The sequence below is a fragment of the Phocoena sinus genome, chromosome 2 (genome assembly GCF_008692025.1).
Source record: "Phocoena sinus isolate mPhoSin1 chromosome 2, mPhoSin1.pri, whole genome shotgun sequence".
Lineage (NCBI taxonomy): Eukaryota > Metazoa > Chordata > Mammalia > Artiodactyla > Phocoenidae > Phocoena > Phocoena sinus.
The window spans coordinates 37,708,575-37,732,286 of NC_045764.1; the positions used below are offsets into that span (position 1 = coordinate 37,708,575).

At 51.0% G+C, this 23,712-nt stretch overlaps 2 protein-coding genes across 2 annotated transcripts in view; one reads left to right on the plus strand and one right to left on the minus strand.

Moving 5' to 3' along the window:
* SEMA4B (semaphorin 4B) overlaps window positions 1-5,865 on the minus strand; it is a 92,253-nt gene extending 86,388 nt beyond the window's left edge. Inside the window, exon 1 of the mRNA XM_032622023.1 lies at window positions 5,770-5,865. The gene's annotated coding sequence lies outside the window, so the exon portion shown is untranslated. The remainder of the gene's footprint in view (window positions 1-5,769) is intronic.
* Window positions 5,866-5,949: 84 nt separating this feature from the next.
* Window positions 5,950-23,308, plus strand: IDH2 (isocitrate dehydrogenase (NADP(+)) 2). The gene is given in 13 exon segments (XM_032622037.1): window positions 5,950-6,197; window positions 15,313-15,417; window positions 16,413-16,480; window positions 16,483-16,567; window positions 18,223-18,383; window positions 18,468-18,570; window positions 18,573-18,608; window positions 19,574-19,712; window positions 19,900-20,051; window positions 21,548-21,660; window positions 21,834-21,931; window positions 22,025-22,117; window positions 22,595-23,308. Coding segments are annotated over 13 exon segments (1,356 nt in total). The 5' UTR covers window positions 5,950-6,082; the 3' UTR covers window positions 22,683-23,308.
* Window positions 23,309-23,712: the final 404 nt, after the last annotated feature.

Consider the following 23,712-nt stretch of genomic DNA (forward strand, 5'->3'; position numbering starts at 1 on the left):
CCTGGGGCGGCTGCTTCCAGCGGGAGCCAGAGCTGCGGGGCGTGGCCAGCGCCCCACCGCAGCTGGTACCCGAGGGGGCCTCACCCCTCTTTCCCTTACCTCACTTCCTCTTCCCCTCCCCCAGCCCCTTTAACCCTTCGTTTTCCCCAAAGACGGAAAGAACGCGAGAGGAAATGCCTCAATTTAAAAGAAGCCACCAGAGTGAATGGTGCTGGGACAGGGGACACTCTGCACAGCACATAAACGACTGTGACCGTTTGTTTCAAAAAAAAAAATCTATCTACCTATCTATATCTATATATATCTTGATTGTTCTTTTTCTGGTTACAAAAGTAATAGATGCTTTTGTTATATAATGTTCAACCCCCACAGAATTGCATAAAGTAGAAATTGAGTCTCCCACTATACCCCACTCCCATACCCTCTTAGGTTTCTGTGCCTTTAATTTTTCATATATATGTATGTATGTATGTTAAGATATATCTCTGCAACTTTCCATTTTCACTTAATATATAACAATGCATTTTTCTTTTTCTTTTTTATTTGAGTCTTAACCATGCAGAGTCTTAACCACTGGACTGCCAGGGAAGTCCCCCAATGCATTTTCTATATCAGCAAATATTTACCTCATTCTTAATGACAATGGACATTTAGGTCATTCCCAATTTTTCCCTATTACAAACAGTGCTGCAGTGAACACCTTGCACTTATGTGTCTGTACAATTTGGTAAGTATTTCTATGCTGTCAGTCTCTCAGAGTGGAATTTCCAGATGAAGAGTTACGTGCACTTTATAATAGGATGGATGATACTAAATTGCCTTCCAAAGAGATTGTACTAACCAACACTCCATCCAGCCACAGCAACGATATTTTGAAATGATCTGTTCATATCTCCATCTTCCGGATACCCTCACTGGACTCCAGTCCTCTCAGGAATAGAATGTGCCCTCTTGTCCATCTGTGGGTCACACCTGTCATGTCGTAGGAGCTCAGTAAACTGGTGTGGAGTGGATGTGAATGAACAGATAACATTAACACTATGGCCGGGCTTCTCCTATGTGTGCCAGGCACCATTCAAAGCAACTTATCTGCATGAATTTATTTAATCCTAGTAACTGCTAGGAGTAGGGATTTTTATTATCTCCATTTGCAGTTGAAGAAACTGAGGCTCAGAGAAGTTAAGTGACTTGCCCAGGCATGAGACAATCACGACAAAAGACTTCCACGGGACTTTCCTGGTGGTCCAGAGGTTAAGACTCCGCCCTTCCACTGTAGGGGGTGCGGGTTCCATCCCTGGTCCGGGAACTAAGATCCCTTATGCCATGCGGCCAAAAAACTTAAAAAAAAAAAAAAAAAAAAGACTTCCACAAACAGGGAGAAAGCTTTATATTCTGGGAATCTGTTACCAAGATGGTAATGTTGCTTCTAGTTCTTTTTAATCCCTTTCAATCATTTCCCCTTCCTCTAACTTTGGATGTCTAGTTTTATTAGGAATCTTGAGGATTAATTAACTTATGCAACCTAAGAGAACATTTCACAAAATTTAATGAAGTTTTATTTATTTATTTGGCCATGCATGTAGGATCTTGGTTCCCTGACCAGGGATTGAACCCATGCCCCCTGCAGTGGAAGTGCGGAGTACTAACCACTGGACCACCAGGGAATTCCCTAAATAGTGTTTTAAAATCTTCCAAATTTGTTTCTGGACCCCACCTATTACTGTCCATAGATTTATTTTACAAAGTTAAAATCAGAGTAGTAGGGTTTCCCTGGTGGTGCAGTGGTTAAGAATCTGCCTGCCAATACAGGGGACACGATTCGAGCCCTGGCCCGGGAAAAACCCACATGCCGCAGAGCAACTAAATCCATGCACCACAACTACTAAGGCTGCACTCTAGAGCCTGCGAGCCACAACTACTGAGCCCACGTACCACAACTACTGAAGCCCACGCGCCTAGAGCCCATGCTCCACAACAAGAGAAGCCACCGCAATGAGAAGCCCGCGCACTGCAATGAAGACCCAACGCAGCCAAAAATAAATAAATAAAATAAATAAATTTATTCAAAAAAAAAATCTGAGTAGTAGTTTGTGTTCTTTTATTGGGGGGGGGTCTGTTTACCTTTCATGATGATTCAAGTGTAAATGAATGCTATACCCCGCCTTTATCCCCACCCCCAGTGCAGGCTTGAGAAGGTGAATTTGTACTTGGCCTTCAAGGATGAGCTGGGTCTGGCAATGCGGAGTGGAAAGAACCCACTTGATGGAAGGAAGGGACAGTGCAACTGCTCAGAGTCAAGGACTACTCAGGGGAATGGCTAAATTTAGGGTTCTTGTGGAGAGGGAATAGTAACTGTGGGGGGTAGGTGAAGGCCATGAAATGTTATAAGCTATTCAGATTTTATTGTATCAGGCAGTGGAGAGCTACTTCACTATCTGAGCTGTGGAGTGACTGCTCAGGGCTGTGCTTCAGGGTGACAGCGCTGGAAGTGGCGGGGAGGGCTGATAGGAGGGGGAGGGAGCACAGACTGACTATTGGCAGGGAAATCAGTTTAGAGATGACCATAAATAGCTCTGCTATCAACGCCTCCCCCTCAACCTTCCTCCCTCCCATCTTCTGATTTCTAATAATGGCATCACCATTCTCCCAGCCCCAGGGATGGAAGTCTGAGTCACTGTGACTCCTCCCCCGTCCAGCTAGCTGCAGTTCCTGCATATGCCATCTCTACACCGCCTCTGCACTCTTGCACCTTCTTGAGGGTCCTGCCAGGACCCTGTGTCAAGTTTCTCTGGTTCAAGAACCCTGGCCTCCCTTCCCCAGGCCTGATTCTCCACTGTCTGACATCCCCTCACTGCTGTGCCAGATGTTACCAGATGTTACTCCCTGCCTACAAACATAGCATGAAACTAATGTCCTGGTGTGTCCACCTGGGTGAAGTGCAAGGCCCTCACTCTACTTGTGTCTGCATGGTCAGCCTCCTTCCACATCGTAAAGATCCGTGAGAACACACTTGATGGATGTTCCTGCCCTGAGCTCATCAGGGTCTCCCCCATCAGAGGTGATTTTCTCTTTGCCAGATGCCTAATGTGTCATCTAAACTCCTCCTGGGACACTTTCCCCTTGTGCCTGGTTTGTGGTGATTTGTGGTTCCCAGAGGGTAGAGACTGAGTGATATGCATTTCTGTGCCTCCACGGGGAACTTGCACATGACCTAGACTCAATAACTAATTGAGGTTTGATTTAAAATATGTAAGGGGACTTCCCTGGCAGGCCAGTGGTCAAGACTCCGTGCTTCCAATGCAGGGGGCGTGGGTTCAATCCCTGGTCAGGGAACTAAGATCCGACATTCTGTGTGTGGCCAAAAATTATAAATAAATAAATAAATAAAATCTGTAAGGGTGAGAGTTTCCAAATCTGCTGACCCCAAAGGAGGATATAAGCACCTTTCCTTTAAATATCACCTTTCTCTGAGGTGGCTTACAGGGCCAGCAGTTATCACCACAAAAAATTCCAAAGAAGTACAATAAATAGGGGCTCTGGGTCCTATTTTTTCTCCTTAAAAGAATGATGGACTATTAGCCAGGTATATGAGTATGAACTAGAGTTCTGCTACTTCCTAGCTGTGTGACTTTGAGCAAGTGTCCTAACCTCTCTGAGCCAATGGAGCTGATATCAGCTGCCTCACCAAATAGATACTGCATGAGGAAGGCTGGCATGGAGCTGGAGCCCTGGGACGTGGGCTGTGAGAGTAGTTTAATCTGAAGATTTTGCCTTGACTGTCCTGGGCTGCTGCCGTGCTTGCAAAGGACCCATGTGCTCCCACCCTGATCCCTCTGCAGGTGAAGGCCAGACTCTGGAACACACTGAGGCTCTAGTATTGCCTCTTGCCAGGCCTCTGACACCTTGGTCCACCATACAGAGAAACAAATGAGCCCCTGGGGGTGGAGAGCAATTTCTTTATGACCATTTCAGAAGTGGCAGTATAGGTAGTTGTCATACATAACAGAATCTGATTGTTGGGCCAAAGGAGCCTGGGGGAGCAGTCATCCTCCCAGTTTATAGGTATAGACACTGAGGCCCTGGTGCCCGATAACACTAGGATGGCATGAAAGCCAAATACCAGAGGCTTCCATGGTCTCTGCTGTGTTTTTTTTTTTTTTTTTTTTAATGTTTCGTCTTATTTTGTTTTTTGGCTGTGTTGGGTCTTCGTTGCCGCATGTGGGTTTTCTCTAGTTGTAGCAAGCGGGGACTACTCTTCATTGCAGTGTGTGGGCTTCTCATTGTGGTGGCTTCTCTTATTGTGGAGCATGGGCTCTAGGTGCACGAGCTTCAGTAGTTGTGGCATATGGGCTCAGTAGCTGTGGCTTGAAGACTCTAGAGCACAGGCTTAGTAGTTGTGACATATCGGCTTAGTTGCTCCATAGCATGTGGGATCTTCCCAGACCAGGGATCGAACCCGCGTCCCCTGCATTGGCAGGCGGATTCTTAACCACTGCACCACCAGGGAAGTCCCTCTGCTTGTGTTTTGAGCAAGAGAATTGGAACAGAATGAAAGGGATAATGGGTCACTCTAGGACATTCTGGTTCAAGGTTAGGCCTTTGAATGAGGTCTCAGACTTTGGGGGTGGCCCCAGAACAGCCTCCCCTTAGGCCCAGTCTACTAGATCTCTGGGCCAAAGTAGTAGCTTTGCCTGGCTGAGACAGAGAGAAGGAAGCTTTGAAGTCACTAAGCTTTGAAGTCACTTTCCTGGCCCAGCTCCATCTGTCAATGTTGACTCTGAGGCAATGAAGGGGAGAGCTGGGAACACAGGGCAGAAAGAGGTGGCTAGCATTCGAGTGGGTTGGTGTAGCTGGGAAAGTGGGGGCTGGGGTCAGATTTTTCTAAATAAAACCCAGCCCCAACTGGTGTCTCATTTCAAGAAGATGAGTGAAGAGAGAGCGAGAGACTTTGGTTGTTTACAGCAGAACCAATCAGTATTGTCTTTTGTATGAAAGCAGGCAAAAAATGGAACCGTTTGCCTGAGTACTGTCTGACAAGCATCGTTGGTTGTCGTTGAGCACAGGGTGTGTCCCAAGTCTTTAACATAACGTTATTTCACCCAAGTCTCCTGACAGCCCTGTTGCTGTTATAGTTCCCATCTCGGAAAGGAGGAAACAGACTCTGGCTATGCTTAATGACTTCGAGGACTAGCAGCTTGACCTTCTGGTGAGAAGCTGAGGAATTTCAACTCTTTTTTTTTTTTTTTGCGTCACGTGGGCCTTTCACTGTCGTGGCCTCTCCCGTGGCGGAGCACAGGCTCCGGACGCGCAGGCTCAGCGGCCATGGCTCACGGGCCTAGCCTCTCCGCGGCATGTGGGATCTTCCCGGGGCCGGGGCACGAACCCGTGTCCCCTACATCGGCAGGCGGACTCTCAACCACTGCGCCACCAGGGAAGCTCGGGATTTCAACTCTTGACTCGCGTCAGTCTACCTAACGCGTGGAGGGGATAGGAGGATCTGAGAGCGAATTTGAGGAGACCCGAGGTGACCACGGTCTTAGTTCAAGAACACGGAACGCGCACTGGTTAAATGCGCCTTGGAGTTTCAGCCCAGCCAACGCGAAGGACGCAGGAGTTTGTTCAGATTTGCCTTTTGGGGCTTAAGCTGATGTGTCTGCAATTGACACTCTGGTTTAAATAGGGCATCCTGGAGAGTGGGTTTTTCCTCGCTAACGGCCCCCCTAACCCTCCAATTCCCACCCCCAGCTCCCGGGTCCCGGTGGGTCTCACCACTCTCTCGCCTCAGTAGCGCTGAGCTTTCCGCGTTGCCCAGAGAAGCGCGCGCCGGGCGCGAGGGCGGGGTCCGGGCTGGTGCAGGGCCCAAGGAGGAGTCCGGCCCCTGCCGGCCCCGCCTCCTCCCGGCGAGGCCCAATAGGGTGGCGGGCCCCGGCAGTCCCGCCCCGGCCCTGTCCGCTCAGCCCGCGCTTGGCAGGCCTAGGTAGCCCGCCGCCAGGCAGCTGGGAGCAGTGGCCGGCGCTAGGATTTCGCCTACCCCGGTTCGTTCGCTCGCTCGCCAGCCAGTCCGACCCCTCACCCGCTCGGGATGGCTGGTTACCTGCGGGTTGTACGCTTGCTCTGTAGAGCCTCCGGTTCCGGGCCGGCCTGGGCGCCGGCAGCCTTGACAGCCCCCAACTTGCAAGAGCAGCCGCGGCGCCACTGTGAGTGCCACGAGGAGGGTCCGGGCGGGGTGCGCGCCTGGCACCGCGACGTGGCGTCCTTCCGGGCGGGGACCAGCGAGCGCGACCCGGGACGCTCGCGAGCCGGGGATGGCGGGGTAGGGCACACAAAGAGCCGGCGGACGGGGACGTGCTCCCCTGCCCCACCTTCCAGGCCGTGCCAGTCGCGGGGGGGCGGGGGGAGGACTTGAAGGAAGGTGGCAACTGGTGGCCCGGGCTAATCCGGCCCTGCTGCCCTGCGCCCCCAGACTTTCCTGCAGGGGGTGCGGGGGGTATCCCGGGCTCGGAGGGTATTCTGCCCGTCCTGCGACCCTGGAGGGAGACAAAGCAACCGAGTGGGTACTGGAGCGCCTGGCCCGCTCCACGCGAGTGAGGTAGGGTCCCGGCGCGGTCCCTGCTCAGACAAAGGAGGGGAAGGAGGAGGTATCCACTTCCCCTGCCTTCTCACCCGGGCGCGCAGTGATCCCTCCTCGCTGTCAGGCCCTCGTCAGCTATTTTTGGAGCCTTTTACGCGACAGTTGGAGGAGTCTCCTTTTTATTTTCGTTTTGGACGCCCCCATTCTCCTTGTCGACCCACTTGAAGCTCCATCCTGGGGCCTCTCCTTGGCTTGACCTGTCTCTTCTCGCCAGCCCTCTCCTGAGCTGCTCCTTGGCCCTGCCGCGCTCACCCGACTGGGGAGACCCGGCAGCTGCGCCAAAATGTCACTTTCCCAAATTGTTCGTCACAGCTTCTGTGATACCCTTAGTTTCCTGCTTAGGAGAGAAAACAATAGTCTTAATAAGCAGGGCATAATAAGCAAGAGTTAGCCTGAACTTCCACTACCAAGGCAGGCTGCCAGGTCTGGCATTGGTCGGCCCCCTGGCTCTCCATCGCCAGCTACAAGAGACAGGGAACGATGTAGGTCCCTTGGCTCTGTCGAATGCCTGTTGCCACGGAAACCCCTATCCTGACCTGGCCAGCAGCTCCCTGGAGTGAGGAGGAGGGGATGGGGCCCAGGCAAGCTGGTCTTACTGCTAGAGTAGGTAATCTTTAACCTAGTGTGGGAGCAGCTGACCAGAGCTGAGAAGAGCCCCAGCACCCCACCTCCCCTTTGAAGGAGAAAGGGGCATTTCTGTTTTTCTACTCATGGGATTTATCTCTAAGGAGTCGGCCCTGCAACTCGAGGTTCTCAGTGTCCCCAGGTCCCAAAAAAGTTTCCCATATGGCACCACCTTCAGCAAAAGATGGTGGAAGTTAGATACATTTTCCAATTCTCCCCTTTTTTTTTCTGCACTGATGGTAAAAAAAGAAACAAAAAACCCCACACAAACAAGAAAAGCCCCTTTGAGGCCTGAATTTTGATAACACATGAAAAGAGCAGTCAGTTTCAGGTCCTTCCAGAAGCCCCCAAGTGGGGTTGGTTATTAACGAGGAGAACTTGGTTGGACATGAGACTGTACAATTGTGACCTCTGCTAGCTTGTTACTTGGCAACACTGCTGGAGACAGAATACTTGGCATTCCCCTTGATGACAAGGAAAGAATATGCTTTGACTAAAATACTTCTGTGTTTTTGCTGCCAGGTAATTCCCACATGTGTCTCCTTCTAGTTTTGCAACTCATAGGCCTCCAGCGACTGCTGGTGGTTGTTCTGATTAAGTTAGTTTGGGGAAGTGAGGGAGACTGCTCAGTGGGAAAATTATCTATCCTTCCTTGGCTCAACTCCTAGTCTGGGAACTTCTTCATTTCCTCACCCTGTCCCTTAACTTTTCAGATCTTGGTGATTTGCCTGCACTCTTAGATTCCAGAGGAAATTATTTAATGATTGTTCAGTTTTGCAGACCCACCAGTAGGGTTGTGTGTTCTCCACTGAGCCTTGTTTCATCCACATCAGATAAGACCACAGCTATCCCATCAGAGCTATTTTTGGGTAGTCGTGTTTAGGCCCAGTAGGTTTTGAGGAAAAGCCTCTAGAAAGGCTTGGGGCCTGCCTCCAGATCCTTTGTGTGAGGCTGAGGCCTCTTTCACTGATTCCAGGATGGGGTGCTGGACACTGCTGTCTGATTACTGGAAGCCAACCTCTGTGGCCTGCCCTGGACTCTACACTTCTGTAAACCATGTTTAAAATGCCAGCGGATTGCAAATATTAACACATGATAAACTGTGAGCTACTCCTGGTGCAGTTTTGTGGTGAGGACTCACTGGCCTCTGTGTGGTAATGCATCCCTGGATGGGGGAGGGGAGGGAGTACTTTTCATCCAAAGAGGAGGTTATGGCAGAGCAGTCCTTACCACAGATTGAATTGACCATAACTTGACATTCATTCATGGATTCAACAAATATTGTGCTTCTACTATGTGCCAAGCACTGTGCCAGGGACACTCTGGGGACAGAGCTGGGAATAAGAGACAAAGATTTCTGCCCTATGGAACTTAAATTCTAATGTGGGGACGGACAGTAGACAAGAGCTAAGGAGAACAAATAAGCAAGGAAGGTGTGGATGAAAGTTTGGGTAGGGCTGCCAGAAAAGACCCCACTGAATGCAGTACTGAGGGAGTGAGGGAAGCAGGCCATTTAGAGTTCAGGGGAAGAGAGGACTGCAGGTGCCAAGGTCACGATGCAGGAGGGCACCTTTGCTTGTTGGAGAAGCAGAAAGTAAGGCTGGCTCAGAGTGCAGAAGGCGAGTGATGGTACATGAGGTCAGGCAGTGGAGGTCATGGGGGGCTTATAGGCCATTTTTGAGGATTTTGGCCTTCTCTGAGTGAAAGAGGCGGCTTTGCAGGGTTTTGAGAGGAGTGTTGTGACCTGATTTACATTTTAACAGGAGCATTCTGGCTTCAGGGACCTGGTAGGAGGCCTTAGTCAGAATCAGGCAAGAGAGCATGGTGGCTTTGACCGTGGTGGCGGTACTGGGGTGGGTGGATTCTGGATGAATTTTGACGGAAGAGCCAGTAGAGTTTTTTTGATGGTTTTGATGTGGGTGTGAGAGAAAGGGAGGAGTGAAGGATGACACCAAAGAAAATACTAGAGCCTCTTCCAGAACTGCTGCCCTGCCTTCTTGAGCCCTCTGGAATTGGGGGCTTCCCCCTACATTCTTCTGGGCCATGCTGGCTGAGCAGCCTCTCTTCTGCTGACAGCAGCATGGGTAGGAATGTGATGAAAGCAGTTCAGTTAAGTAGACAGGGGGGTGAAGGGGTGACTGTCTTGGGAGGAACCTCTAGCCTGGAGGCTAGGTCTACTTGAGCAGCAAGTAGATACTGAAACCGGGATGGTTTTGTTGTTTTTGTTTTTTAATGTTTATATATTTGGTGGTGCCGGGTCTTAATTGTGGCAGGCGGGCTCCTTAGTTGCGGTTCCAGGGCTCCTTAGTTGCGGCATGCAGGCTCCTTAGTTGTGGCATGCAAACTCTTAGTCACAGCATGCATGTGGGATCTAGTTCCCTGACCAGGGATCAAACCTGGGCCCCCTGCATTGGGAGCGTGGAGTCTTATCCACTGCATCACCAGGGAAGTCCCTGGGGATGGGTTTTGAAATCCTTACTTGGTATTCGGTGCTAGGAGTTGGCCTAATGGGCTTCTTGTGACTGATGTAATTCCATCCCACACCCTGGCCAAGAGGACAGTGTTTGTGCAGCCTGTCATCTGAAGAGATCATGGCGGCTGTCCCTAGTAGGCCTTCAGGGAGGCCCAGCCACTGTTCTTTGAATTTCAGGTAACCTGTCACCTCTTGTCTCCCAGAGAGGGGCAGACGGTGTGGATATCTCCACCATAGTGGCTAAACAACAGACAGGGTCTCAAACTCCGATGCCTTGGGGCACTCTGGAGGGCACGTGGCAGGCCTGGAATGGAGCGAGAGGCTGTCCTCATACCAGCCCATCCTTCATCCTTGCCAGGAGTGAGCGTGGGCTCAGTGGGACGAAGCGACTCATTCTTCAAGAGGGACTGGATTTTTATGTAAAATCTTCTCGGTTTTTTTTTTTCTTTTGGTGGGGGGACTGGTTTAAATTAAACATTAAAGAATTTTTTAATTTCTTATTTTTTATTGTGGTAAAAAATGCATAACAAAAATTTCCATCTTAATCATTTTTATGTGTGCAGTTCAGCAGTGTAAAATACATTCACACTGTTGTTCAATGATCTCCGCAGCTTTTTCATCTTGCAGAACTGAAACTCTGTACCCATTAAACAACTACCCTTCCTCCTCTCCCCCCAGCCCCTGGAAACCACCATTCTTCTTTCTGTTTCTATAATTTTGACCACTCTAGGTACCTCATATAAGTGGAATCAGACAGTATTTGGTTTTTTGTGACTGGTTTGTTTCACTTAGCAGAATTCCCTCACGGTTCTTCCATGTTGTAGAGTGTGTCAGCATTCCTTCCTTTTTAAGGCTGAATAAGATCCCATTGTCTGTATATAGCACATTAAAAAAAATATTCAAGTTAAAATCTATTGACCTTCTGAGTAAGGTATAGGAATTGTGAAAAGCTTAGGTGATATAGTTATTAAATCCTTACATATTTAATACTGTTTCTAATTTATCATGAGTTATTTCCCAAAAATGTTAATCACAGCTGGATTGAAAAAGTATTTGGGTAATACATAAAGTGTCCATAGGAGCAAGCACCTTAAGTTTTTATCATATGCTGATAGAGAATTGTTTTAGGTGTACAGCTTATGAGGTCCACAGTTTGACTGAATGGGTTAAATAAGTCTCTGTTGCTGTTTTAACTGCATTGTAATTACCAAAGTAATAATGCATGTAATTAAAAATAACAGAAGCTTTTTTAATTAAAAAGATCTTCTGCTCAAAAAACAAACAACAAACAAAGTATTTGGAAAAGGTGGTGATGTTGTTTATATAAGTATACCACATTATAAGTCTACTGGTGATCCAAGGGGAATTTGTCTCTGTGGAGTTTGAAGCAAAAGAACAAGCGGCAAAAGCTATTGAGGTAGGTCCAGATCCATCACTAAAACATGGAAGCACTTCCTTTTTTAGTTTCAAAGCAAGTACATCCATGTTGAAGTGGTGGGCAGCCCAGTTTTGGAAAAAAAATTTGGAATCATGAACATAGTTTAACTTTTTGGAGGAAAGTTTTTCTTAAACTTCCTGGGTTAGTTCCCAGAGTCCTATTCTCCTCTTGAAGGTTCATATCACATTTTGTTTATCCATTCATCTGTTGGTGGACACTTGGGTTGCTTCCACATCTTGGCTATTGTGAATAATTGTTATGAACATGGGTATACAAATATATATATATATATATATATTTTTTTTTTTTTTGGGGGATACGCGGGCCTCTCACTGTTGTGGCCTCTCCTGTTGCGGAGCACAGGCTCCGGACGTGCAGGCTCAGCGGCCATGGCTTACGGGCCCAGCCGCTCCGCGGCATGTGGGATCTTCCTGGATTGGGGCACGAACCCATGTCCCCTGCATCGGCAGGCAGACTCTCAACCACTGCGCTACCAGGGAAGCCCTATTTTTTAATTTTTTTGAGGAACCATCATACTGTTTTCCATAGTGGCTGTACCATTTTACATTCTCATCAGCAATGCACAAGGGTTCCAGTTTTCTTCACATCCTCACCAACATTTGTTACTTTATGTTTTTTGGTCTTTTGTTTTTTGGGTTTTTTTGATAGTAGCTATCCTAATGGGTGTGAAGTGGTATCTCATTGCAGTTTTGATTTGCATTTGCCTAATGATTAGTGACATTGAACATCTTTTTATGAGCGTATTGACCATTTTTGGAGAAATATCTATTCAAGTCCTTGCCCGTTTATTAATCAGGTTATTTGTTTTTTTGTTGTTATTGAAATTGCCTGATTTTTTTTTTTTTTTTTTTTTTTTTAAATTGCCTGATTTTTAAGCCTTGGTCACCAATCAACATTAAAGAAAACCCCTACGACCTGGGCCAAACAAAATGAGCCTCTGCTGCTATGACTCACATCACTGCCCCCCAGTCCTCAGCTCCTCTGGGTAGTTGCTTTTGAGGGAGGCTGCACACCTGACTTTGATAACAGCGCTGCTTTCTCTCTCCATTACTGATAGATTTTTCCCTTCCATACTCACTCTTTGAGGACAGGCATTGTTTGTGTTTAGGTGTTTCAGGAAGGGGGGTGCTTACCCTTAGCACCTGGTTGTAAATAAGTGGGCCCTGTGGTCTCTGAGGGTTTGACACCTGCATACACAGCTGGGAAGGCTGCCTGCTGTGATCTTGATATTGAGCTCCCCCATCAAGGAGTGTGGTGTCCAAAGACACCAGCTGCTGTGCCTGAACCCCAAAGCTTGAGCAGAGCCCAGGCTGAGGCTGAACCCTTTAGGACTGGCCCCAAATGGATCTCTACTTAGGGAACTTGATTACCGTAGGCTTGGTACATTAAAAAAAAAAAAAATTGATTGGCTCTCATCACATTAACTCATAGAAGATGCTCCTAAAAACTAAGCTAGCTCGCAACAGCCCAACAGACTTTCTGCAGGTCCTAAAGCCCTTTCCACTCAAGCTTTAGACCAGAAATGCTGAAGGAATTTAGTAGCTTGGGTCCAAAGTCCCCACTGCATCTTGGGAAGAGCTGAAGCGGTGTCAGCCGTGTCCACCATGTTTTCTGGGGAATGAAATATTTTGAGTCTGTGTTTGCTTTCTGCTTCTCTACATATGGCCCACAAGGGCGTCCAGAGGCTGCACTTGAGCCAGGGCCCTGGGACACAGATGAGGCCCTATCCTGACCCTGACACACGCCATGCTTCCTGGGTCTCATTTTTCTTCCCTTTTAGATTAAGAAGAAAAAAAAATCTGTTGCACATCTTTGGAAAGTGAGTTATTCTGCTGCACATAATTCCCCCCTTTTCTTCGCGGGTTGGGATGTCATCATGAGTCATGGCAGTGGTGTGTTTCGTAGGACAGTGATGTGTTTGGGTCTCTTGGGCTTTGGTCCCTTTTGTTTTCATGAGCCTAGGTAGCCATGCTTCTTCATTTTTCTAGGCCTGCTTTTCACAGGCTTCTGTCCCTTGCTGTCAGCCTAGCAGATGTCACTTGGGTTTTTTCATCCTGTCCCCTCTTCTGACTTGCTGTGTCTAATCTTCGGTGAGTTGAAAGACCCATAGCTACATCTGTAAGGATTGTGTGTAACATAAGACTAAATGGGCCCTATGTAAAGGGCTGAGCAGGGCCCCTTTGGGGACAGGCCCTGCTTTTCATCTGGGGTTCCGCAGAAGGTGACACTGCCTGGGGTGACTGAGGCGGGGTTGTAGGTTTCACATAGATCTTGGGTTCTGCAGAAGGTGACACTGCCTGGGGTGACTGAGGCGGGGTCGTAGGTTTCACATAGATCTTGTTGCCGTGCTCTTCAGCTGCTGTTTTCTTCCAAGGCTGGGCCAGAGGCACGTGCTGGTGCTTGGGTGCCCCTGCTGCAGGTTAAGGGTCAATAAGCCTCACCCATGGCAGCCTGCACTGATAAATTGGACGGGCTCATTTTCTTTCTTCTTTGGGGGCTGTACCCCACGGCATGTGGGATCTTAGTTCCCCGACAGGGGATCGAACATGTGCCCCCTGCATTGGAAGCACGGAGTCATAACCACTGGACTGCCAGGGAAGTCCCGTGGACGATTTTCTTGAGTTTTGTTTGGAATTCACTTCCCAGACTGATGGTTTTTCTCATGAGTCAGACTTTCCTTGAAGAGCCTCCACCAGCTCCTATTTCCTCCTCCACCATCTCCCTGGGCCTGGATCAGTCACTCGTCCAGTCCTTTGATGCATCTCTGGCAGGACTGGCGGACCTGAGCCTGCATGGATCAGGGCTTCTGCATTCCATTCCCAGGTGCCCATCAAGGAAGGTGTGGATCTTCCTGGATCTGCTGTTTTCAAGCTGTGTGAGCTTTGGCAGTGAGCTGACAACCTCTCTGAGCCTTAATTTCCTCACATTTAAAGTGGAGATAATGATACAGTAAGTCCCTTACATATGAATGAGTTCTGTTCAGAGAGGGCGTTCCTAAGTCCAATTTTTCATAAGTCCAACAAAGTTAGCCAAGGTAACCCAACTAACAAATCGGCTCTATAGTACTGTAATGTAATAGGTTTATAATACTTTTCACACAAATAATACATAAAAACAAACAAACACACAAAAATAAAGAAAACATTTTTTAATCTTGCAGTGCAGTACAGTACCTTGGAAAGTATGGTAGCACAGTACAACAGCCTGGCATCCAGGGGCTGGCATCGAGTGAACAGGCAAGAAGTTACTGAATGGAGGAGGGAGAGGAGGTGGGAGATGGTAGAGCTGAAGGGTCGGCAGCAATAGGAGACGGAGGGCAAGCGGCAGTTTCACTCATTCACATCCTGGGCTTGAAATAAAGATGCTGTACTACTGCCCTCTATACAGTACTGTACAGTAAAGTACAGAAAAGCACACCCACTTGTAGAGGATGCGAGCATGTGACAATGTACACCAGACATCATGAGCTAACTTACGTGAATTGGACATGCGGACGCACGTTCGCATCTTTGAAAGTTCACAACCTTGAAGGTTCGTATGTAGGGGACTTACTGTACTCCCCTTGGGGGTGGTTCAGAGGATTAAATGTGAAGGCTGTGGTACACCCTCAGGCCCATGGGAGGTGATCTATACAGTTTCCCTGCTCATTTCATGTTAGTCAGGCTCTCAGGTTGCAAGCAACCGTTAGAGGAAGTTTTTGGAAGGACACGGGGTAGCTCATAGAATTGCAGGGATTGGACAAGAGGGGATTCCAGGCTACCCTGGAACTGGGAACTGGGTGGCAGCAGCCAAAGGCAACCTCTGCCCGGCTTGCTGCTTGACAAGGTGACCCCAGCTGGCTGTCATTCTCTGTGTTGGTCTCCTCTGTTGTCAGGTTCCAGGAGAAAGGATCTGACTGGCCAGGCTGGCATCTGCTAGTCCCAGCTGGCCAGACCTCAGCGGGGGATCCAGCTCCCCCGGGTGAATCCTGGAGCTGCTCCTGCAGGAGGGGGAGTGAATGCTGGGCAGCTGGGCCCTGGCTGACACTCCTCCCTCCATGGTGAAGGGTGGGTCTGGCCAGAGAGGAGAGGGGCTCCCCCACCAGCCTCCCCAGGGATGTGATGTGCTATGTGTGTCTGGTCCTAGATGCCGACAAGAGGATCAAGGTGGCGAAGCCAGTGGTGGAGATGGACGGCGATGAGATGACCCGTATTATCTGGCAGTTCATCAAGGAGAAGGTAGTTCCCTCCCGAAGTGGGCGGTCTTCCACACGGCCGGCCGGGCTCAGTGTTCAGGTCCCCACTTCGGGTCCCCAGGGTTCACCCATCACCCTGGGGGCAGGAACAGTCCTGTTTTTCCCCTTCCATCCATCCTTCTGTCATGTCCAGACCACTCATGGCTCTTATGACGTCAGGCAGGGGACTGTCCTCAGCCATCTGTGTCACGTGCTCGTGCCAAAGCCAGCATGTTTTCAAAAATGTGTGCAGATTCAAGCCTGACCCTGTATCATGTCGTTCTTTTGTTTTTTTTCATTTGTTTTGTTTTTTTCAAACTCGTGTTTCAGCATGAATTGACTATCCTTCGGGAATTTCTTCTTTTCCTTTTTTAATTTATTTTTTACTGGAGTATAGTTGAATATATCATCTTGATCTCCTACATTCCTATGTGCATCATTGAGGGAGTGAGAGAAGAACAGGGCCGGAGTGCGGGAGGACCACATCATTAACCTTTCCTTAGCGGTTCAAGGATGTCATCGCGAAGTCGTGGCGTGGGGTCTGTTGGAGGACAGTGATACGTTTGAGCCACCATGGCAGACAGTTCCCAGGGTGGCTGCTTGACTTCTCCAAAGTCGCTGTGGGCTGGGTCTGCCTGGAGAGCACATTGTCCATGTGCCTGTCCCCAAGAAGAAGGTTGAGAATCACCACTTCTGAGTGGGGAAGAAGAGGGAACCCGCTGTATAGAGAACCCTAGATGCACTTGAGTTGGGGTTTGGCTGAACTGATGGGCCACTGCAGGGGGTGTGTGGTCCACGCTAGGGGATGAGCCCTCTGAGGGGCTGCAGCCTGGTCTGCCGGCCTCTCTCCAGAGCCCCGGCCTCTTGCCAGCTTTGGCCAGCCCACCGCTGGCCTTTCCTCTTCCCTGCCCTGACGGGGTGTCCCCTGCCAACCGTCCCCACATGCCCCTGAGTCACAGTCAATCTGGGCTGATGCCAGGCCCCGGCCGTCTGTCTCTAGCTCATCCTGCCAATGTGGACGTCCAGCTCAAGTATTTTGACCTGGGGCTCCCAAACCGTGACCAGACCAATGATCAGGTCCACCATCGACTCCGCGTCTGGCCACCCAGAAGTACAGCGTGGCTGTCAAGTGTGCCACCATCACCCCTGACGAGGCCCGTGTGGAAGGTGCGAGGGGGCGCGTGGGGCGGGCGGCTGGGACAGTGGGGACTGGGACGTGACCCTGGTCCTCCCTGCGAATGCCCAGCACACAGCGGAGCCTCCAAGGTTCCTGTGGAGGAGGCTGGGGAGGGGAGGTTGAGGGCTGGCCTAGGTTCCACAGTTGGGGGTGGCAAAGCTGGGGCCAGGGTCTGTGTCCCCTGCTCCCAGGGGTGGTGTTTCTGCTGTGCCGTGTGGCTCTGGCCAGTGTGGATGTCACTGGTCACAGAGCTGATGCTGACACTGTCACAGTGAGGACAGCCTCTTTGGGGCAGCCTGCCCCCCTGGCCTCCTGGACTGCTTTGCAGGCAGGTTTACAGAGAGACTCTGGGGGCCACCTCTGTCCAGGGTAGTGCTGGGTGTCAGGCCTGTGTCCTTCAGAGGCTCGGAACATCCCTCGTGTCCGCCACTGTCTTGGCACTGCAGGTCTGCCCTTTGCCTCTGTGGCCGTGGAGCGGTCTCAGAGAGGTGCCCCACCACGCTTGGACAGGCCGCTGGTCCTCGGTTCTGGGGGCTGCTCTCGAGGGTTCCATGAAATGGCACCAGTGTGTGGGTAAAGGATCTGGGTTTGGGAAATTCAAGAAAGGGTGGTTCAGAACCTTGCAGAGTTCTGTCTCCCCACTTCCTGCAGTATGAGGGGCCTTAAGGAAACCTTCAAGACATCTCCAAACTCTGCAGGCCTCCTCCTGTCATGCAGGTTGTTCCCCGACCTCAGGGTATGGAATCATTTAGTGCTAAGCTCTTTCAGCTGGTTTTCTTTGATTTCTCCTGAACCCTGGGATTCATACATCCCCACTTTATGGACAAGGAAGTAGAGGGTCACAGTCTTAGTAATTTAGGCTGAACCCAGTGGTGAGTGGCAGTGCTGGGGCTAGAACCAGAGCATCTGGAGTGAGGCCGTACACTGCCAGGTTCATCAGACAGCTACGTCCAAGTGTGATGTGGGAATAATAATAACTGACAGAGGGGACTTCCCTGGTGGTCCAGTGGCTAAGACTCCATGCTCCCAATGCAGGGGGCCCAGGTTCAATCCCTGGTCAGGGAACTAGATCCCACATGCATGCCGCAACTAAAGATCCTCCTGCATGCTGCAACTGAAGATCCTGCATGCGGCAACGAAGATCCCGCGTGCCACAACTAAGACCTGGTGCAGCCAAAAAAAAAAAAAGTATATATATATATATATATATATATATATATATATGTATATATATGTGTATATATATATATATCTATGTATATATATATGTATGTATGTATATATATATATATGTATATATATAAAATAACAGAGCTCTTACCATGTGCCAGCCACTGTTCTAGGTACTTTACACATGCATGCATTTTAATCCTCACAACAACCCAAAAGGCCAGGTGTTTTATCAGCAATTTCATTTTATGGCTTAAGTTCAGCCACTTGCCTAAGGCTGACAGTCAGAGTTGGTGCCACAGCTGGACCTTGAGGACAGGAAATCTGATTCGGGAGCCCACGTGCACACTCTAGACTCTGCTGCTGCTTCCCCCCAGATGATTTTTTAGGACCCCCATCCTTGTTCTTGCTTGGGGTTCAAATTCTGGTTGGAAGGTGGGGCTGCAGTGGGGCCACTTCATCTTTGTCCTCATAGAGTTCAAGCTGAAGAAGATGTGGAAGAGTCCCAATGGAACCATCCGGAACATCCTCGGGGGGACTGTCTTCCGGGAGCCCATCATCTGCAGAAACATCCCACGCCTCGTCCCTGGCTGGACCAAGCCCATCACCATCGGCAGGCACGCCCACGGCGACCAGGTCGGCCACGGTGGGACTGGGGCTCCAAGGGCCTGGGTCCCGCATCTGGAGCACTTGGCCTGAGCCACCCTCTCACCTCTGCAGTACAAGGCCACAGACTTTGTGGCTGACCGGGCTGGCACATTCAAGATCGTCTTCACCCCAAAGGACGGCAGCGGAGCTAAGGAGTGGGAGGTGTACAGCTTCCCTGCGGTGGCGTGGGCATGGGCATGTACAACACGGATGATGGTGAGCAGCGGCTCCCCGGCTCCCTCCCCTACGCCTGTCTCTCCATCTCCAGCCACATCAGGTTGGTGGTTCTGACTATTCCTGCATCGGTGGCCTGAAGGTCTGAGGCCTGAGAGCAAATGCATCTTAGGTGTGTCCAAGGGCCCTGCAGTGGGCCCGGTGTGGAGGGCTGTCCCACTCCCGCCCAGCCAGGTGCTTGTGCTCCCCACCATTCCTGCACTCCCTCTCGGGTGCGTCCTTGGGGGCATATTGGTTGTTAGCTCTTGGCTTACAGCAAACTGGGTAAGCACTTCTTCCCCTCCCTACCCCCATCTCTTGGCTTTCCTTTCCTCTGTGGTTGGGCTCACTCTCAGGCTGTGAAGAAATGGCCACCAGTAGCTCCAGGCTTATCGCTGCCAGCCTGGCTACCCTATCAGAAAAGAGCCCCGCCTTTTTTTTTTTTTTTTTTTTGGCTGCGCTGTGGCATTCAGGATCTTAGTTCCCGGACCAGGGATTGAACCCGTGCCCCCTGCAGTGGAAGTGCGGAGTCTTAACCACTGGACCACCAGGGAAGTCCCGGAAAAGAGCCTTTTTGCTTATGATTCCAGCAAAAGTACAGGCCTGGGTCACATGGCCATCTCTGAGCCAATCATGGAGGCCCAGGGAAGGAAGGGCTCTGATTGGATAAGCCCAGAACACACTATCAAGTCTAGAGACGGGCAGGTGGGCTGAGGGCATTAGCCCCACCCCAGCCATATGGTCTAAGAAGTGGGGAGGGTGGTAGCTTTCCAAAGCAGTTGGTGGGGCTACTTCGTCCCAGAAATTGGGAGGAGGATGCTGGGCCAGTAGAAACAACAGATGCTCACTCCAGGGAGTCTGGGTTAACCCCGGCTGCCTGCGAGGGTCCTGTGGAGGGAAGGGATGCCGTTCCTAGGGCCTGGGCCCGCCCTGGGGGAGCACACCAGGGACCTCTCTCTCCCTGCAGTCCATCTCGGGTTTTGCGCACAGCTGCTTCCAGTATGCCATCCAGAAGAAGTGGCCACTCTACATGAGCACCAAGAACACCATTCTGAAAGCCTATGATGGGCGCTTCAAGGACATCTTCCAGGAGATCTTTGAGAAGTAATGGCCTCTCCCTTTAATACTTCCCAGGGACGCCATGGCCCTTCTTCCCTGTCCCCTCAGCCGCCCTTACCCACCCAGGGAGATGGCTGTCCCAGTGCATCTGTCTCAGCTCTGAGGCTCAGGGAGGGATCCCCAACCTGTCAGCCTCCCGCCCTCTCCCCACAACAGGCCCTTTTGCTCCCAGGCACTACAGGACCGAGTTCGACAAGAATAAGATCTGGTACGAGCACCGCCTCATTGACGACATGGTGGCTCAGGTCCTCAAGTCTTCGGGCGGCTTTGTGTGGGCCTGCAAGAACTACGATGGAGACGTGCAATCAGACATCCTGGCCCAGGGTACACTGGCAGCACCTGCTCCCTGCGGGGATGGACTGTTGATTTTCCCTAGCTGGGGGGATTTTCTCCTTTGGGGAGAACACTTCTCTAGCGGAGCAGCAGGACTGGGGCTTGCCTGCTCATTTCAGGGGCTCCTGTGGACAGCAGGGGCCAGGGGCTCCCTGGTGTCTGAGTGAGGAAGGATCCTAAGTTAGCTTTGGACTGGGGTATTACTAAGGCTGCCGTTCCAGAGGAAGGAGGACGTAGGAATTCAGGTGCTAAAGGGCTAGATGTGTTAGCCCCGAGGTTGTTCCTGTCCATGAAAGGGCCAAGTGACTCTGCTTGGCTCCAGGTTTGGACTAGGTTTGGCTCTAGTAGAAAAAGGGGAGTAAGCGCTACCGGATGCTTTTTAAATTACAGAGAATTTGTTTTGCACAGTAAACCTTTTGGATGTAGGAGAAAATTGGGGATGATGCAAACCCCCAGGCCCCAGAGCATCCTGAAACACAAGTTGGGTTGCAGCAGAAAGCCTGCGTGAAGCCGTTAGGGAAGAACAGAAAAAAAATAGCCCAATTGTATTGGGAATGAGAGCAGGAAAGATAGTGGGAGGAGGCAACATGTATCCATAGCGAGTGGAAGAGAAACCAGGCTCTGTGAGAGGGGGTGAGGTCTAGCTCCTGATAAGGAGGAAAGTGAATCTCACGCCAGGTTGTGATGAAAAGGCAGAGGGTCTCAGTGCTTTATAAAAACCTTTGACTTTATTTTGAAAAGTTTGGTGTGATCCTCTCACTGGAACAATTCCCATCTAGGATGGGAGCATGAAAAGCCCTAGCAGACAAGAGAAAGGTGTGAAAGGTACCCTTAAGTGTATGAAGATTGGTGAGTGTGAAGGTCCCAGGTGCAAATGGAGAAGGGATTCCCCCTTCCTCTGCCCCAACAGCAAATAATTTTCCTGTAGAAGTTGCCCACTTTTTCTTTCTTGGGCATTCAGAATTCTTACTTTAGTGCTTGTGGGGGTGCTTTTTGAAAACTAGGAGACCTTGGCCACAGAAAAGGTTGACATCTGGTTTTGGGAAAACTTGGAAATAAATCACAAAGCTTTAAAGTGGCCTGAAAGAGCAGATAAAGTGATCACTGTGAAACAGCTGGCTGCAGGCTTTATTCTTTCTGCTTGAATGAGCCTCCCGGTCACCAGCCAGGGTGGGTGGGCAGAATTTTGGGGGATCTTATGCCCTGGGGGGGCCATAGACTCTGGGGCACCTGGAGGTAGGGGATGCAGAATTATGCTAACAGGCTGATGACAGCCACCTCTGAGTGCCCCTCTGCCCTGTACTGGGCCCTGGAGACCCAGGACAAGAGCAGACAAGCCTGAAACAGTCTCTGTTCTCCCAGTTATAGGTGGGGGTGGGTGGAGACATAGCAAGGAAGCAGCTACAACAGCTGGAGGGCAGGTGGGCTCAACCCCAGTGGCTTGAGGAAAGGTGCCGGCACCGAGAGGATGTCTTCCTACTTTCCAGGCTTTGGCTCCCTTGGCCTGATGACGTCCGTGCTGATCTGCCCGGATGGGAAGACCATTGAGGCTGAGGCTGCTCATGGGACGGTCACGCGCCACTATCGGGAGCACCAGAAGGTGAGTGCGAGGACTGTGGCCTCATGTCCATCTGCCCCCGGGGCCCGAGCCCACTGGCCCTGAGGGCTGGGAGCACGGGCCTGGTCCTGTCAGTCTAGAGGTGGGCAGCTGTGTCCAGGTGGCCCTCTTGTTGGCTGGTTGGCTCTTCATCCCCCTGCGACCCCTTCCCCCAGGGCCGGCCTACCAGCACCAACCCTATCGCCAGCATCTTTGCCTGGACGCGTGGCCTGGAGCACCGGGGGAAGTTGGACGGAAACCAGGACCTGATCAGGTGAGTGCAGAGGGAGCGCCTGAGCCGGATCTGGGCAGGTTATGGGCCCTGGCTCCACACAGCTGGGGTCTCACTCTGCCCTGTCCCCTGCAGGTTTGCCCAGACCCTGGAGAAGGTGTGTGTCGAGACAGTGGAGAGTGGAGCCATGACCAAGGACCTGGCGGGCTGCATCCATGGCCTCAGCAAGTGGGTGGCCTGGGGTAGAGGGCAGGGCTGGCCTTCTGGGACGTCGAGGTCAGGTGGAAAGAAGCCCAGGGTCCTTGTTAGAGGCCTCCTCCTGAGTTAACTTAGCTGCCGGGGGCAGGACAGGTCCATGGCCCTGGGGGATGGCTCGGGCCAGCCTCCGCACACCAGGCGCAGTGAGTGGGTCCCCATCCCTGAGGCTTGCTGCTCAGAATGTTTCCATCCCCCGCTGCACCCATCTCCCAGCTTCTCCCAGAGAGCTTGTACCTAGTTGCCCAGTCACCTGGGAAAGCAAAGACAGGCCTTACTGGGTTCCTGCTGAGTTTGCCGTGGCCTCTTGACCGTTGGCTCCAGGTGCCTCTGGCCTGTAGACCTCCCCATGACCGCATGAGGGGGCTGCCGTCCGGATGCCTGAGCTCAGGCTCTGCCCTGGGAGGGCCGGGCTGGAGCGGCCCTCACGTGCAGGTGCTCTCTTGGCAGTGTGAAGCTGAACGAGCACTTCCTGAACACCTCGGACTTCCTGGACACCATCAAGAGCAACCTGGACAAAGCTCTGGGCCAGCAGTAGCGGGTGGGAGCGCTGCTGGCTGCCGTGGCGGCCAGGCTGGGGCTGAGCGGGTGGCCACAGGTCCCCCCTAACCCCGACACGCCCCCGCAGCGGAGGGTGAGCCTCACAACCCCTCTTTGGAGACCTTTCTAGGGGACACTCTTTTTTATAAGCAAGATGTTTTTAAAAGTATCTGTGTGTTTCCCCTCATGGTGACATGAGGCAGGAACAGTGTGTTTTACCTCAGCCAGTGGTATGTTTTGCATACTGTAATTTATATTGCCCTCGGAACACATGGTGCCATATTTAGCTACTAAAAAGCTCTTCACAAAACAGTCTGCTGTGTTTGTCCCTGAGGGGAAGGAGGCAGCTGGGGCCTAGAGGCAGAAGCCCTCAAAGGGCTGGCGGATTCCCCCAGGGGCTGCCCGGGGTGCCTTGGGTCACAGCAGGCCTCTGTCCAGTCAGGGGGCCACCGGGGGGAGGGGACCAGGCAGAAGACCTGTGGGTTCCCTGGAATTTCCTAGCACGACCTGGCTTCTGTATCCTCTTTTCCATTTTGAGATTGTCACTTCCAATAGAGTACGGTTATATATATATATTTTTTTCTTTGATAGTTTTAACTTTCTAAACGTGCCCAGACCTCTTTATTTGCCTGTTTCTCAGTCCTTGAAACAGGTCCCACACAGTGGCCGCCTCAGTTCTCTTCGCCACGGCTGCCTGGGACTCGGGCCTGGGCCTGTGAGTGGGGCCCCCATGTGGTCCAGGCTAGTGAGTCCCAGACTTGGGTTCTTCTTCACCACTCTGTGGCAAAACTTGGAAAAATAAGTTTATAAAGTTGCTATAAAGCTAAACAGATCCAACTTAAAGGGCTATCCTTTATTCAGGGATTATGTTCTACTTTTGGTGTTAAAATGTCCTAGGGAAGAGTTGTGTCTTTTTTTTGGCCGCATGGCTTGCTGGGTCTCGGTTCCCTGACCAGGATCTGCAGTGAAAGCGCGGAGTCCTAACCATTGGACCGCCAGGGAATTCCCGAGTTGTGTCATCTTGACTT